Source organism: Arthrobotrys flagrans (genome assembly GCF_004000055.1).
Source record: "Arthrobotrys flagrans strain CBS H-5679 chromosome Unknown unitig_3, whole genome shotgun sequence".
Lineage (NCBI taxonomy): Eukaryota > Fungi > Ascomycota > Orbiliomycetes > Orbiliales > Orbiliaceae > Arthrobotrys > Arthrobotrys flagrans.
The window spans coordinates 1,120,362-1,135,762 of NW_027137547.1; the positions used below are offsets into that span (position 1 = coordinate 1,120,362).

The window sequence follows — 15,401 nt, forward strand, 5'->3', positions numbered from 1 at the left end:
CTGCTTGCTCGATGATCGAATCGGCTGTGTAAAAGAGAGAGAGCACATGTACAGGTGCTCTGTAAAAACCAAAACAAAACAAAGGAAAGGAAAGGAAAAGGCCGTGAAAAGTGAATACCAAAGGTAGTGCATATCCCAAATACTGTCCCAGTGCTATGTAAAACCCAACAAAACCAAAAAGTGACACTGATTCGTGAAAGATACAGAAACAAATCAACTTGAAGCAATCATATCGTGAACCTATGAAACGCCTCCAATAAATAATCCCTCCAAAAAATCCTTCGATGAGCAAAGCAATAAAGACAAAAATATGAGGGAAGGGGATTGGTAACGAGGGAAGATTTCCCGTAAGCAAAAAGATGCGCTACTCCCACCAGCCAACGAAGAAGACGGAGTTCAGGCCAGAGAAGGCATCTATCGTTCAAAAAATAATGTTAACATCTTCGAAGCCTCGAAGTTGTTTAACCTTTTCGATAGGAGTAAATATTCCATGGCACACAACTAGTATGGGCCGTGATAAACATGGGGGTGGTATTGGTTCGGAGCATGTGGCGATCGGTATGCCCCGGGACTCATCTGCTGGTGGTGGCCGTAGGCCTGCTCTGGTGGGGGGTAGTACTGAGTTGGTGACGGCATATAACCACTGTGTGGTATTTGCTCGCTGGGGACAGAGCGTATTTGCTCTCCTAGTGCATCTTGATGTGAGATCCCCCTTGAGAGATCCTTTGCCTTTCTCCACGTCATAACTCCTTGGATAAAGGGCTTTTGGGCTGGCGGATGGAAGACACCGCCATAAACGTCGACAGGACGGCACAAGCGCATTTTCTCATAATACTTCAACCAAGTGAGATCCTCCTGAATATCCTCTGGTCGTCCGTGGTCATTCTTGAAGTGTCCGAATATGTGCGCTAATTTTCCATCCCATAAAGCTCGGTGGTCATCGTTCTTCACGACGGTTCCGCAACCGCGGAATCTACATGTCCATGATGTGGGTGCGCGCCCAAAATCCAATTTGTCGGGCTTCCCGTCACGTTCTTCTAAATCGAAATGCCCATAGTAGATGTGCTGAACCCAATCGTCATGATTGCTAGCCTTGACTTCACAGCCTATCCAATGAAATATGCATCGGTGGCCGGCTTGGACTGGGGAAAGATCCTCTTCCGGTGCAGTTCGAGAGCTTATATTCCGGCTTGCGGTGCCCCACATTCCGGAGATGTCGGTTGAAGGATTGGAACTACCCGGGGAAGCGTATTCCTCATATGAGGGGTAGCGTTGTCCGTTGGAGTAAATGTGGGTTGGGTGGTCGGCGTCTAGGGCATTTGTTAGCCTTGTGCTTGTGTCGCTAACTGTAGGTGAGTGACTTACATTGACCATTCTGGTGTTCCGGACTCTCGACTTCGATATCAAGCTCACTTGGATATAGATTATAGTTGCCTGAAGGTTGGATTCTCCCTGGGTAATACGAACCACCATAACGAGGGTCGTTCGGATCTATGCCTGGATATCGCTCAAAGTTAGCTTTTGTGAAGCCTCGCCGGCTCTGCTGTGGAAATGCTAACCTTCCCGACCGTCAAAGTTATAGGGATAGGCCATCGTTTAAGCGCAGGCGATGGTATTCGGATTTGCGGTCCTTTATTCGTACCGATCCAAGAAAGTTGAGGAGTGAAGAAGAAGAAGCGAAAAAAGAGAGGATCATGAAATATATATATTACAAAATTCGAAGCAATAGCCCGTACGGAAGCTAAGGCCAGCCAGCAAAGGTGGAGAAGGGTAGGCCGGCCATCGAGTACCACAGCCCGCCTTAAGAAAAAAAAAAAAAAACGGCGGTTCAAGGGGCCCCACTGGCCGGGATTCGCACCCTCAGACCAGGATTTTGCAACTAGACTTTGCCGGACATCTAGATTTCGGAATACAAAATGGAAAAAAGACGGCGTGCGATATTAACTAAAGGTCCGACAGGCCACCTGATTTTGGGTTTTTTTTTTTTGCGGCTTCGACTGGGCGGGCTAAGGCGAGAGAATGTCTCTCGGTGCGTCGGTGCCATGCGCATATGGGCCTTTGAACTCCACCGTCATGGTTTCGGGCTCCACCAGGATCTATTCTGGTAGCCGAACTATTGCATTGAATCTCTAAATAGCTCAAACATTTTATTTTTACACCTTCGAGCTACTCACTAAATTTACTGGTGAGCTTAAGCCATTTTTAATATCGTGATAGCTAACTCTTCAATCGGGATCAGATGGCAACACAAGCGCACAAGCCGAGTGATGTTACTAATTAGCCCGAGACCCTACTTGTTCTTTTTGCGGACGTTGGTCTGCAGACATCGGTCTTCAGCTATCCGGTCGCAATTTTTCGGAACGTGCAGGTTGAGAAACGTTCAAAACGGCCTGGGCTTAACGAAGTAATGTCGAAAGCCTTGCGCAAAAAATACCTCTTGTCCTTGATTTGACAGCGGGAAGTTTAGTCGACCCAATGATCACCTCTCCCACGCGTGGGCGGTTCCCACATGTGTCGCTAATTCTTTGCGACAAGACTAGCGAAATGTCGAGGCTTCTAAATTTCGAGCCTCAAATCTAGCGGCCTACCGAGCAGCCTAATTTACAATGTCCGTGCGACGCATGCACGCTCCTAGTCGATCGTTTTATCCATCATGATTCGTTGTCATAACCTGGTCTTTCTAGAGATCTTGGGGTTGAATTGGACATTGCAGCTTCGAAGTTCCGCTCACCCCAGTTAAGCGAAGGATCCAAAATACCACAACTGTCCAGTCTCCTTCACCCAAACCATGACACAGGTCGCCCAGACCAGAATTACGATTTTTCAATGGCTAGCATCCGTACAGCAGTGGATTACTTACTAACGCGGTGTGACTTATGTATGTACACGGCTATTGCAGATATTAAGATTTTTCTATTGCGCTTGCATGAGAACATATCCTATCATGACAATTCCCACCGATCTATCCGTTTCCTTGACCGCCTTACTTACTGCTGCCCTGCAGGAAGGGACGGCAGCAGGAGATACGAAAGGAGATGACGACTTACTTGTACATTGCATATACTATTCAGGATCCACCCTTTTTACTTTCCTTCCCGTCCCTGATTTCTTTCATTGGGTGAATTGGCAACGCGTGGCCTTCGTAGCTGGAACATAACCCGATCCATTTTTATTTTAATTTATTACTTAATCCCCCATTCTCACGCAGGATCCGGAATCCCCCCCCGTGTGGTGTATGCGTGTGCGTGTGAATCTTGGAGATATGTTAATATTAGATGTCGATGTTTCTCAGAATAATTAGTAGCCTCATTATTTTAAAAAAGTAACCTTGACACTAACCCCGAGCTGGATTGATAATCAACAAGTTGACTGGTCGCGATCAAAGAGAAAACTTGGAACTGTATACGCAACCTTCGTGAATCCCATGTTTTTTAAATCATTTGTTTTCGGAGGATGTAGATGATTGCGATTACGAGCGTATCGCGCGATCATGTGAAGGTGTGTATTGCACCTCGTCGACGAGGTCAACTCGGCAATCATCTTTTTTCATCTATCGGTCGTAACCACGAGTCGTACTTGCGACGACATGCGACATATGCAAGGAAGGACGTCATCGGGAATAGCAAGGGAAAAGATACTCTCAAGTTGACTCCATTACTTTTTTTTTCTCTCTCTTTTTGCTCTAAACAAAAGACCCCGTGGTAAAAAAATAAACGACCAATTCCCAAAATAAACGAAACAGGAAGAAGGAACAAAAATAAGAAAGGTTGGCTCTCGTAATAAACATTTCAGGGATGAAAAAAAAGGGTATTATGTACACCAAGTAGTCGTTTCTCCATCTACTGCCAACCCTAGCCTCTTCGTGGCTGGAAAACTACCTTGCCTATGATATCGAACATCCATCCTGTTAAAAAAAAAGCAAGATGATGCCTTCGAAAGAACACAAGGGTACCGGGTTCCGTACGAAAAGAACCATTTCGATCGTCCCCCCTTCAAACCCCTCTCGCCCCTTCCACCGCCTTTGCGATCTTGGTAGCCGCGTTGGTCAACTGCTGCTGCTGTCCCGCTCCACCCCCTCTGCTACTAAAAATACTCATGATCCCGAAAACACAATAAAACAACGCCAACGGATACGCCACCAGCAACCTCATATCCCTAACCCTCAATACCGCCACGAACATTGCCGAACTACTGTACGTACACCAACTGATCGCTACACTCGTGATCGCGAATCCGATCATACCGTCCATGGGGAATGCGACGCCGAAGAAGGAAACGAATACCAGCGGTAACAGGCAGTATCCCAGTACGGAAGCGGATCGGATGTAATTTATATCTATACCGGGGAGGGCCATGAGGTTTAGGATCCAGTGGAGGGTTATGGAACCGAAGAAGGCGCAGCCGTAGATGTAGCCGAAGTGGACTCTTCCTGACTGTTAAATACCATTCTTTGTTAGCATCACGCTTGCGGGGGCCGTAGGGGAGGAGGGAGGACGTACGAGAAGTAAAAATGTGCCGAATAAGAAGCAGAAAAGGATCGGACCGGCGAGATCGCTGTCGTCCATGATATGCTGGTCTATCGATGCAAGTGGGTTAAGGACTATTAATGTCTATCGCAATCCCAATTCCTCATTAGCCACCATCAACCTATAACCAAGCACCTGACCCAAATAGTTATCGAAAAACATATACCTTCATCTTAATGTGTCCGAAATTGATCCCCAGCTCCTCCAACAACGGCGGCTCATCATCATACCCGCTTGTTCCGAACGCCGCAAGCAATCCAGGCTGTAACTGTCGATTTGGATCCGACCCTCCTACGGGCCCAACGCCTCCAAACCCCTGTGACATGCCCGACATGCCATAGCTGGCGTATGCGCCCTGCGCGGGTGTCGTGTGGCCGGAGACTCGGCCTGTGGGGTCGCCGTACGAGGAGCTGTAGAATTGAAGATTTTGAGCGGCGGATGAGGAGGGATTCGAGGATGGGTTGGCGCCGTAGCCGCCGTAGCCGGTGTTGTAGGCCATGGTTTTCGTTGATGATGTGGGTGATGATGTGATGGTGGTGAAGAGAGGTGGAGGGATGGGAAGGGGGTAGCTTTGTTACGTCGTTAATTCGGGCGACGTGAAGCTGAATGCGTAATTGGAGCTTTCGTGGCTACAACGGCAACGCAACAGAACACCACAGCCGCATCCACAAGCACATGCCAAATATATCTTTTCTGCCGAACGACCATAAATTCGATACAATTTCATTCCTGGATTGTGGGATGGATAAACGTAGATATGTTTGTATTGTATTTAGATATTTACTTAGGTATATCAGAAATAGAAATCCGTAGCTACAGCTCTCGCTCAAAAACGCCGTGATCCCATAACGAAAAGAAAGAAAGAAACCCAAGTGATTATATTTCACGTCTACTTGCTCGGAACCTCTTCGGTCTCCGTGATTGTAGTCTCGTTCGTCGCAGAGGTATTCTCTGTCGTAGCGATACTCTCCGTCCCCGTGCCATCATCTTCTGCGTCATCTTCGACCAGCTCTGCGTTCCGGTACCACCTATTACCACCGTTAGCTTCTCGAGATCGTCAAGAGGAAAAGAATAACGTACCTCCTCCGTCTCGTATACGCACTCCAACTATCCACGCCCCTCTTCCCGTTCCTCCACTTATTATCATAATAGACCCATCCGTTCCCTGGCTTCTTCCCATCCTCCTCACCCTCGACCTGCCACTTCTGTGACTCCACCCACCTCCACTTCATCCCATTCTTCGCTTCCGGCAGATGGAACTCCTCCACCGGCGGACAGGCACTCAAATGCTCATCCGTCCACGCCGGCCTCTCGTATGCAAACAAACTCGAAGTCCATCCGACCCCCAACCACCTCCTCTGATTTTCGTAAATAGAAAATGTAAACCTAACACCCGGTGCGGTTCCACGGTTTTGATTCAAATTACCCAACGGTGAGGATTTGTTCTTAAAATGGGACGCTACAACCGATGAAGGTGTTCGCTTGTGTGCCGCCGATTTATCGTCAGATCCTTTCCTGCCTTGGGCGTTACCCCTCGGTGGCAGAGGTGGCGGCTCCGGAGCCTCCTGTGGCGTCAAGTTAAGGCCTGTGATTCTTTCGCAGATATCACGTATCATTGCTGACCGCCAGAGGATCGTGCGGGTTACTCGGGCCGGACGGGAATGCCACGATAGGAACGTTGTTCCTACGAACATGACAACCCTACGCGGGGTAATTATACGGAACGGCGAAGAACAGAGAGTTATCCAGATCGGGGAGACGAAAAGGATTCGGATGAAGAGGGTGATCAAAGTCGGGCCCATGGTGGCAGTTGTGGGAGACTGGCCGACGGATAGGAAAGCGGCGAGACTGGAGAAAGGATCGGTGAGGACCGCCAGGCGAGCGGATAGCAGTTGGAGGGTGTCCAGGATGTCGTCCAGAGAAGGGTGCTCATCCTCTGATTCACGCAATTTAGTATCATATTATGTAAAAAATATTGCGAAAAAAAAGCAGCGCTTACTTCGAGTCTGGTTATGGGCGAACATGCCCAGCGCCAGAACTAGCACTATAAGAACGTTTCCGAACCATTTTATCACAAGGTCGCCGTACAGCGTCACGGCCCAGAACGCGGCTACCAACAGGAAGCTCTCCCTAAATAGAAGAGTAAGTCGGAAAACAATCCACCGAATACGAGCGTTTTAAGGAAAAACGAACCAAGGATCTTCCGTCGTCCAAGTTAACAGTCCCGCGACTTGATTCGCAAACCTAGCGTACGGATAAACTTGCGAGAGTGCCTTTGTAACTTGCGGCGGGGTGCTGACCAGCAGCGGTGATTTCTGGAAGACTTGGTGGTACGACGCTCGTTCGGACGGCGAAGGTGACTTGGAGAACGGCGCGACGGTAGGCGGATTGGGGTCGTTATTTGCAGCATCCGGAGGGGCTAGATAGCTGCCACTAGCTCCACCGGATGAGGATGGACGACGGGATTGGTGGTTCGGGGTACTCATGTATGATAGCCAAGGTACTTCTAGAGCAACAGCAGCATTTTCCGGGACCCGATCGGGGGGAGGGGATTTCTGAGAGTTAGCCCTCTGTGCTAATGCCAATAGGGGAGAATCTCTAGCGAGAGACCGGGGGATGGCGCTGATGTCGAGGTTGAGGTCGAAATGGTGGTGGTGATAGTGGGTAACTTCGACAGCCACATGTTTGCATTTGGCCGGGGAAGGCTTGTGGATTACCGCAGCCGGGGCCGCAGGCACCATAGCCACCATTTCGCACACCGCACGCACAAGCAAACACGATAAACTCCAGCGTTTTTCGAAGAGCGTAGCGAAGAAAGAAGACGAAAGGAAGGAGAATAGAACTCACCAAATGCTGCCATACATTATGCGGATATATACTCGGAGAGAAAAGGTTGGAGGCCAAACCTACAAGTTCGCAACGGTTAGCCAGAGTTGGTGGGAAAGAAGAGGGAATATATATAAGAGATGTCGGATGGGAGCATCTGGACTCGGGTGCAGCAGCTGCAGCTGGATGGGTTTGGATTTCTTGCGACGGACGGGGAAGCTTGACGCAATTTGGAGCGTCCGGGTGGTCACGGCCGACCCATGACGACAGCATGCGTACCTTTTCTTGCCGACAAACACGTTTCGACCAGGTTATACGATGACAATGATGTTGTATTGTATATTTCTATCGATGGGACCCGGGGCTTCGAGATGAGATGAGACGAGGCAAAGTCGGAGGCAAAGTCGTTAAGACGGTGAGGTGGGTATGAAATCGCTGCCGCTGCTGGGAATTCGAAGGATGGAAAGAAGATAAAGATGCAAGACAGAAATCAGAAAGAGAAAGAAAGATGCGATGAGGCCTTTGCTACAGTCAGCTAGAAAGTGGCCGTGATGACATGTGATAGTATTCACCGCTGCGACCGAAACACAACGTCAACTGTCAACAGAAGAATTCAAACCGTATCGTGAAACAAAAACGCTGGCGAACAGAGTTGAAGCTGAAGTTCGATATCGATATAAGAGATGAGAATAGGAAGAGATACGATAGTGAATATGAAGGACGTCGCTTTCTGAGATTCTCGGAGAAAAGTGTTGTGGATTGTGTTGTCGACGTCGGGAGCCTCCCCTGTAGTCCAGGGAACCACACCCGAGCATCAATCGGGAAGTTCCCGGTAACAACAGGGAGGTCTCCCCGGAACCTGCAGACAATTCAAGATCGAAAATTCGAACCAGTTCGGCTTCAACCTCAAATTCTTACCGTCGTAGTTTCATTCGCATATCGGATTCCAACATCACTTCACATCCATACATCCCTCGGTCTCAACATCTTCGAGCGAGAGATAGAGAGGTAGAGAGAATATCTTCACAAGCTCTATCCGAGGCAGCCTCTCCTTCAACTTATATCTCTTCCTTCTCTCCAACCGCTCCGACTCCCGCTTGCTCAAACACCAACATCAAGCTCCGACGGGTTATACGGACATATCATAAAGCTACAAACATTTCAGATCCGACTCTCGCCCGTCCGGGCACCCTCCGTTGATATCCTCACACATCCCTTCTCATAATGGTATGTACACCCTCCCTCCCTCCTGTGGCTCGATCGAAGATATAAATCAAAACCTCGAATCTAACATCCGAACCTACACGCACAGGCCCACCGTCTGATCTTCCAAATCGTAACCACGGGCTCCCGCGTCGTCGGCCGCGCCTTCGCCGAAGCCTACAAACAAGCCAACGCCTCTCAAAAATACGCCGCCGCCGCAGCAGCATCCGGTGGCGCTAACACCATCGCCGACCGCGGTTTCTCGGGTCTCTCGATCGACGAAGCATGTCGAATACTCAACGTAAAACTTCCGGATGGGAATGGAAAACTTACGGGGTTGACGATGGAAGAGGTAGCATCGCAGTACAAACGACTTTACGATGCGAACGATCCGACGAAGGGAGGTAGTTTTTATATACAGAGTAAGGTTTATAGAGCGAAGGAACGGATAACGGCACAGTTGGGGAAGGATGAGCTGGTGAACGAGGAGATGGCTGCGGCGAGGGAGGCGCCGAAGGTCTATAGGGACAAAGTATGATAGAGGTACCTTCTTACCCATTGCTTCATAAGTACGAAGAGGTACCTTGGTAAGATGGGAGGATGGAGAGGAGAAGGAGGAAGAGGAGAATCCCTTATAAACAGCATATCCCCGGCGTTATTCCGTTGGCCCCCTGCTGCTACTATATGATATTGGGGAATTGCTTGCAATTCCATTCACAAAAGAAGAATTCGGGGGCGAGAAGGAAGGGCAAGTAGACAAGCACAGTCGAACAGAAGCCGACATCATCATCATCATCATCATCATCATCATTTTTATATATAATTTTTCGATTCCCTGTATCTAGGCATTTTGTTCTCTTTGACATGGTTTCTCACCTCTCAACTGTATATATACTTTTTCATTTCCAAATGCAGAACATCTGCAGGTACCGTATTCCCTTCCGCGCTTGGTATAAATACATCTACGCACCAGGTGTATAAAATATGGACAAGATTGATTGGATCTAGATCGGTCCAAGATAAGTACAAGCCATCCGAAATATCCGTGTCAAACGAGCGCAGAAAAGCCGTCGCATCCGATTCCTCTTCTTCCGAATTCTATTTCTAATCATTTCGAACGTCACAATTCATCACGTCTCCGCCCTCCTTCCTTCCTCCATAATGTCCCATCCCCTCTTACCATCGATCCTAACGACTTCAACCGTACTTGGGTATTTACAAGCTACAGTTGTAGCTATAACGGCGGTGGGAAGACGATGACCGACCGACCGCCCCTCTCCCAAGCCCTTCCCCCCCTCCTCCTCGGCTCCGCAGCCTTCAACTCCCAATACAACAAATCCCCGTTCGCCCTCCCCACGACCTCCATAATCCGACGCTTCCTCTCCTCCTCCGCCAGAGTCGGTTTCGACACATCCCCTTACTACGGACCCGCCGAAATCCTGCTGGGGCACGGCCTGAAAACCATATCCCCACCCCGGAATACCTACTTCCTCGCCACCAAAATCGGTAGGATCGCGAGTAACGAATTCGATTACTCGCCGGGATGGATCAAAAGGAGCATAAACAGGAGTTTGAAACGGTTGGGGGTTGAAAAGTTGGATCTGGTGTACTGTCACGATATCGAGTTCGTTGGGTTCGAGGAGGTTCTCGGGGCGGTAAATACGCTCAGGGAATTGAGATCCGAGGGGAAGGTGGGATACATCGGTATCTCGGGCTATCCCGTCGATTTGCTCACAGAAACCGCAGAGAAGATATACGATTTAACGGGAGAAGGGTTGGACGCCGTGATGTCCTACTCGAACTATACGATCCAAAACACCAGGCTGGCATCGAAGGGGTTGCACCGACTCAAAGAGGTCGCGAAAGTGGATTGCATCATCAACGCCAGCCTTCTGGGGATGGGGTTGTTAAGGACCCAGGGTGTTCCCGTGGGGGGTATGGGTGATTTCCACCCCAGCGGCGATGGGTTGAGGAAAGTTTGCAACGATGCGGCGGGGTTTACGGAGGAGAAGGGAAAGAAATTGGAGGAGGTGGCATACAGATGGGCGCTTGAGAATTGGGCGGATGAAGGAGGGGTTGCGGGGACCACTCTCAACGGAGGAGAGGGGAAGAAAGTGGGGGCTAGCGTTATCGGTGTGTCGTATTTGGAGGAGTTGGATAGCATATTGGATACTTGGGAGGATGTCGTAAAGGCTAGGGAAGGGGATAAGCAAGCGGTGCAGAGGAGGAAGGAGAATGATGAGTTGGCGGAGGAATTGAAGGGAGTGTTTGGAGAGTGGTACGATGATGTCTGGGAGAGTCCCGGGGAGGATTATATTAGGGAAGAAGTGAAGCCGGAGAGATTATTGAGCGATGAGGAGCTATGGCCGGAGATGGAGCTGTTGAAGTAGTGATCTTTTACGACTTTGATACCCCGGGTACGATATCATAGATCTATACATTAGAGATTATAATTTTAGAGTCTAAGATCGCATTATTTCATTTTCATTCTGATTCATTTCATGCTATGACCCACCCGCCGAACTCCTATTTTTAAGCAAACAGCAAAAAAGGACTTGACAATCAAGAGAAGGGAATATCAAATGCCATGCAAGAGAGCTTCATTTTCTCAAAAACAAAAGGATCCAAAGTTACTGGTAAGTCTTACGCACGGCTGTTAGCAGAAATACCAAATATAAATGAGAATTCGGAGGTTAAACTTACAGCTTTTTCAGAAGTGGAGGCGGAAGCACCAGTACCCGGCTCGTAGCCGGGCGGAGGGACATCACCGGACTTCTCAGCGCTGGCCGCACCGAACTTCTTGCATCCATCGCAGGCGCACGAACCGGGAGCTACAAAATCGATATCAGCCAGAAATCCGCTTTTCACAAAAAGAAGCATACTCACCACAATGGCATTCCCCGTCGGGCCCCGCGGTAGCACAAGTACACTTCGCTTCCTGCTTCTCCTTGATCTCCTTGAGCCTGACCGCCTCGTTGTGAATATCCACAACCTGTTTCTTCCCTTCCAGATAGAACTTGTGGATCTTCTGTCCCGTAGGAGTATTCAACGCTCCATCCAAATACCTCGCAACGGTATTCAACCCGGTATTCGCACGACTCGTAATCTGATAGGTATCGTCCACAGCACGAGACTTATCGGAGACCTTGTGTTTATTATCCAAGTCGGCAAGGAATTTTCGGAATTTGGCGGAGATGCCACGCTTTTCGTCGAATTCGATACCACGCTGGAGGACTTGATCGCCCAGGTGGTAGCCTTCCGCTAGGTATTCGGCGAAGATGGCGGTACGTGGTTTATCCTCCTGACGTGGCTGCTCTAATTCGGTGGCTTGGTGTTCGGCTTCATGTTGAAGGTCGGAAAGGGAGGCCGGGGCGGAGACGTGGATTGCGACACCGGAGAGCTGGGTGTTATCGAGAAGGAGGGCAGTACGAGCTGCCGACGGTTGCTCGAAGGTGATGGCGGCAGTTAGGGTGGCGTCGGCATCACCCGAAGCAGGAGTGGACGAGAACTCCTTGATTTTGCCGCTGCAAACATTATTAGTATATTCGATATACAGGTGATTCGACGGGAGACATACCAGAAGCTGAAGAAGTCACGGATCTCCTTCTCCGTGGTCTTCGAGGAGATGTTACTGACGTGAACTGGACGTACACTAGTTAGCCATGTTCGATATCGTCCGGGGGCCGCTGCGACGGCATATCAAACCAAAGACATACCTGTGGCGTTTTCGGCAGACATCTTTAACTAATAACTCGAAGGGTAGTCTCAAGCGTAAATGTTTTATCAACGAAATGTGATGGAATCGATGGTAGGTTCGAAAGGTTGGTGATGATGTATTTAACAAAGTAGAACAGAATCAAGCTATCAGTTAGCGGGGGGGGGGAGAAATATATATCCCCACGACAAGCCGGCATGGTCCCAAAAAACACCCGTGTCCTCAAAATTCCTTTCATCATCATAGGGGGGGACCAAAAGCTTGACACCTGATACCTGTAGTCGGGCCTTCTCATTCCAGATTACGCAGGCTTTTTTAGCATATGAAGGTTTCGAGCACGCTCGAGCATGCGCCGGAAGGGTATTTCGTGTCGGATGCGGGTGGCGATATCTTATGACGTAGGCGACAGGCCTCTCCCCGCCATCAGCTCGGATTGGCTGTTGCACCGCCACAGATACGCGACAGCGCCGCGAATGGGGCTTTTTCGGAGCATGTGAAAGGTATCTCTGTAGTTTAATCCGGTGGTATCTTACATCATAGGTACTTTACTGAGTCTTGAGAAAGATAAGTGTTATAAATCTGCTGCAGAGTTTATTTACAAGAATAAGATAAACGAGAAAAAAAAGACATTTCCCTATCCGTAAGAAACAACTAGTATCTGAAATAGAAATTATGCGAACAGTAGAAAACGTCATCCCGGGTATCACAATCAATTAAAAGAAAAGGATCGAAAGAGCGAATGTGTGCAGTTTCCAGCCCATCTGTGGGAGAGTTTGAGACTCCGATAACGCCTTGTAATGCAGCTTCTTCCATGCTCCCCTTTCCTCGTATTGCGAAGGAGTGACCATAAAAACGATGAAGAGAAGGAAAGAAGGGAATAAAAAAGAGGGAAAGGGTAGTTCAAGCTCTAAACATCATAAGATTTCATAAGAAAGCGTCAACGCCGGACTGATATCGATTCGGTTGGGAAGGATTCAAAAGAGGAAAACACTCGAATTTCTGGTTTATAATCTTTTACGATCGAGCCTCTTGTTAACCGCACCCAGAACGACCTTGAGCATCCTCTCGCCCTCCAGACTTCCCGTCCACGGTACGGTATCGACCATATCCCTGACGTCCCTCATCTCGCCTAAAGAGTCGTCGAGCTCTCTGAGCGCAACGGTGGCCTCCGGATCGCTTCCAATCTGGAAGAACTGGATACCGACTTGTGTCAGGTCGGCATCCAGCCTATCCAGCTTCTTCGCATACTTGACGATATTGCTTTCAACGTCGTCGGTGGGAACACCGTCGGTGATGACGATAATGTTCAGCGGCTTGACACGGTTGGGATTCCGTTCGTATTTCTCCATATACGGCTCCAAAATACGCTTCAGGGCTCGCCCGGTGGGTGTGGAGCCTTGAGGTTTAACGGTGCTAAAGATTTCCATGACCTGAGCTGGGGTTCTGATGTTGTGGTTATGAGGTCTATCCGGTGCATTTAGGAAATAGACATCGATGCCATCCGAATCGTAGTATGTGATGATCGGAACCACGGCGCTTAATGCGGCGGCGGTTTGGTTCCAGCGGCCACCGGACATACTACCGGAATCGTCGACGACGACAACCGTATCGAAGTCCCGTAGGAACGTATACGGATCATCCGCTCCCGGATTGAGAGAGGGAAGAGGTAAAGTCCCAGGGTTTATCAACGGATTCGGAGTGGAATGCATCGGCGGTTGAGGCTGCTGCGGCTGCATCATCGGAGGTTGTTGGTAGTTTTGCGAAGGTTGAACCGGTGGGTATTGTGGTTGTGGGGTGTTCCCGTAGTAGCTTGCGGCTGCTCCTACAGGGGTGTACGGAGGTGGCCCGCTAGCGCCCGGTTTGGAGAACGGGTTGGTTGAAGGAGCAGCGCCAGCGCGGCTGGTATGGCCATATTTGTACCCCGATGATGAGGAAGATGATGAGTAGTCGCTGCTCTCCTGTAGAGATTTTCTAATCTTTTTGAATATGGACATCTTGCTGTTTTTCCCTTCCGTTTTCGAAGGTTCGTACGTACGTAAATCGGTCGTCGATGGGATGAGATGAGATGTGTGTTTGCTCGGTGGGTGTTGGTTTCTTTTTATGTAGCAGTGTGGAGTTCTTTGTTCCTGGATTGCGTAAGCTGTTTTTCAAGACGGAAATCCAAATGAGGGGGCAGACGCTCTGTATTTATAACCCGATCCGATAATTACGATGACGATGTAACGGAATGGTTTGCCATCCTCGTTGCTACAAACTAATCGGTCTCAAAATGAGTCGAATATTTGTGGCTTAGCTAATTCATCTCGACGAAGTGCTCATGATATGATCTCCGACCCCCTCAACTGTCGATTTAGGATATGGACATAAAACGTTTCGATAACATGATCTGTAGTATGTTCGGAGATATGCCTTGAACCGGATACCCTACAGGTGGCCACATGGGGGCCTTGTAAAAAAATGCCTTTTGGTTCGGCTCACCGATCCGAATGGAATATGACGTCGACTGCGCCTTGGCCGGCTGTGTGGCAGGGCAGCGCTCGTCCCCATATTCTCGCACGACGGTAGTACATCCTACCGACTGATCCGATAGGTCCATCGGATGACCCCTTCCTTCTGCTTTCAGCTATTCCTCGCAGGCGTTGATTCGGCCGATGAGGATTTGGGAAGGATCGTTGGATCTGGAATTTCGGTACTGGACATGCCCCGAGCTCGGACCATATATGGTAGCTATCAAACGATATAAAATCAGCCATACCCCATCTCTCAGAACTCGAGAACAATGCAGACCCTTCGTATCGCCATCAGGCCGGGCGGCCACTTTTATTTCCGAGTTGCTAACAAAGCAAGGCGCATCCCCAACTTATCGAGACGCAAGTAGATGCAACTTGACTGCAACTGCAACTGCGACCCGCGGTATACCTCGTACGTCCTTCGTACTGGCTATCGTAGCAAGGGTGCGAATTGATCCATAGAGGAGTATCGAATCTTAGGCCGTGCGGAATGGATACGGCCTCGAGGCTATCTTTCTTTCTAGGAGCTCGGATTAAATCATCGGGACGGAGTAGAAGGCGCAGCCATGGCTGGTCACGTACAACACAACATTCCCGTCCACAAAGTAGAGCCTACCGATT

General features: G+C 49.3%; 7 protein-coding genes across 8 annotated transcripts; 2 read left to right on the forward strand and 5 right to left on the reverse strand.

Annotated features, from left to right (window-relative positions):
* Window positions 1-501: 501 nt before the first annotated feature.
* Window positions 502-1,593, reverse strand: DFL_001699 (uncharacterized protein; the record flags this gene model as incomplete). Its single annotated transcript, XM_067630356.1, has 3 exons — window positions 502-1,310; window positions 1,366-1,497; window positions 1,560-1,593. 3 exons carry the CDS (start codon window positions 1,591-1,593, stop codon window positions 502-504), a joined length of 975 nt encoding a protein of 324 aa, XP_067493008.1.
* Window positions 1,594-3,992: 2,399 nt separating this feature from the next.
* Window positions 3,993-5,025, reverse strand: DFL_001700 (uncharacterized protein; the record flags this gene model as incomplete). Its single annotated transcript, XM_067630359.1, has 3 exons — window positions 3,993-4,433; window positions 4,500-4,610; window positions 4,693-5,025. 3 exons carry the CDS (start codon window positions 5,023-5,025, stop codon window positions 3,993-3,995), a joined length of 885 nt encoding a protein of 294 aa, XP_067493009.1.
* Window positions 5,026-5,415: 390 nt separating this feature from the next.
* Window positions 5,416-7,386, reverse strand: DFL_001701 (uncharacterized protein; the record flags this gene model as incomplete). Its single annotated transcript, XM_067630360.1, has 5 exons — window positions 5,416-5,554; window positions 5,607-6,462; window positions 6,526-6,656; window positions 6,720-7,032; window positions 7,374-7,386. 5 exons carry the CDS (start codon window positions 7,384-7,386, stop codon window positions 5,416-5,418), a joined length of 1,452 nt encoding a protein of 483 aa, XP_067493010.1.
* Window positions 7,387-8,576: 1,190 nt separating this feature from the next.
* On the forward strand, window positions 8,577-9,093 carry DFL_001702 (Pam16; the record flags this gene model as incomplete). The annotated part of the gene is made up of 2 exons (XM_067630361.1): window positions 8,577-8,579; window positions 8,665-9,093. The coding sequence occupies 2 exons, from the start codon at window positions 8,577-8,579 to the stop codon at window positions 9,091-9,093; spliced, it is 432 nt and encodes a 143-aa protein (XP_067493011.1).
* Window positions 9,094-9,811: 718 nt separating this feature from the next.
* On the forward strand, window positions 9,812-10,945 carry DFL_001703 (uncharacterized protein; the record flags this gene model as incomplete). Its single annotated transcript, XM_067630362.1, has 1 exon — window positions 9,812-10,945. One exon carries the CDS (start codon window positions 9,812-9,814, stop codon window positions 10,943-10,945), a length of 1,134 nt encoding a protein of 377 aa, XP_067493012.1.
* Window positions 10,946-11,185: 240 nt separating this feature from the next.
* Window positions 11,186-12,293, reverse strand: DFL_001704 (the record flags this gene model as incomplete). 2 transcript variants are annotated; one of them, XM_067630364.1, is made up of 5 exons in its annotated part: window positions 11,186-11,188; window positions 11,259-11,386; window positions 11,442-12,079; window positions 12,133-12,196; window positions 12,272-12,293. In XM_067630364.1, 5 exons carry the CDS (start codon window positions 12,291-12,293, stop codon window positions 11,186-11,188), a joined length of 855 nt encoding a protein of 284 aa, XP_067493014.1. The 2 variants fall into 2 exon arrangements, with proteins under 2 accessions (XP_067493014.1, XP_067493013.1); XM_067630363.1 differs by having other exon boundaries at window positions 11,186-11,197.
* Window positions 12,294-13,274: 981 nt separating this feature from the next.
* Window positions 13,275-14,264, reverse strand: DFL_001705 (uncharacterized protein; the record flags this gene model as incomplete). Its single annotated transcript, XM_067630365.1, has 1 exon — window positions 13,275-14,264. The coding sequence occupies one exon, from the start codon at window positions 14,262-14,264 to the stop codon at window positions 13,275-13,277; it is 990 nt and encodes a 329-aa protein (XP_067493015.1).
* Between the last annotated feature and the right edge of the window lie 1,137 nt (window positions 14,265-15,401).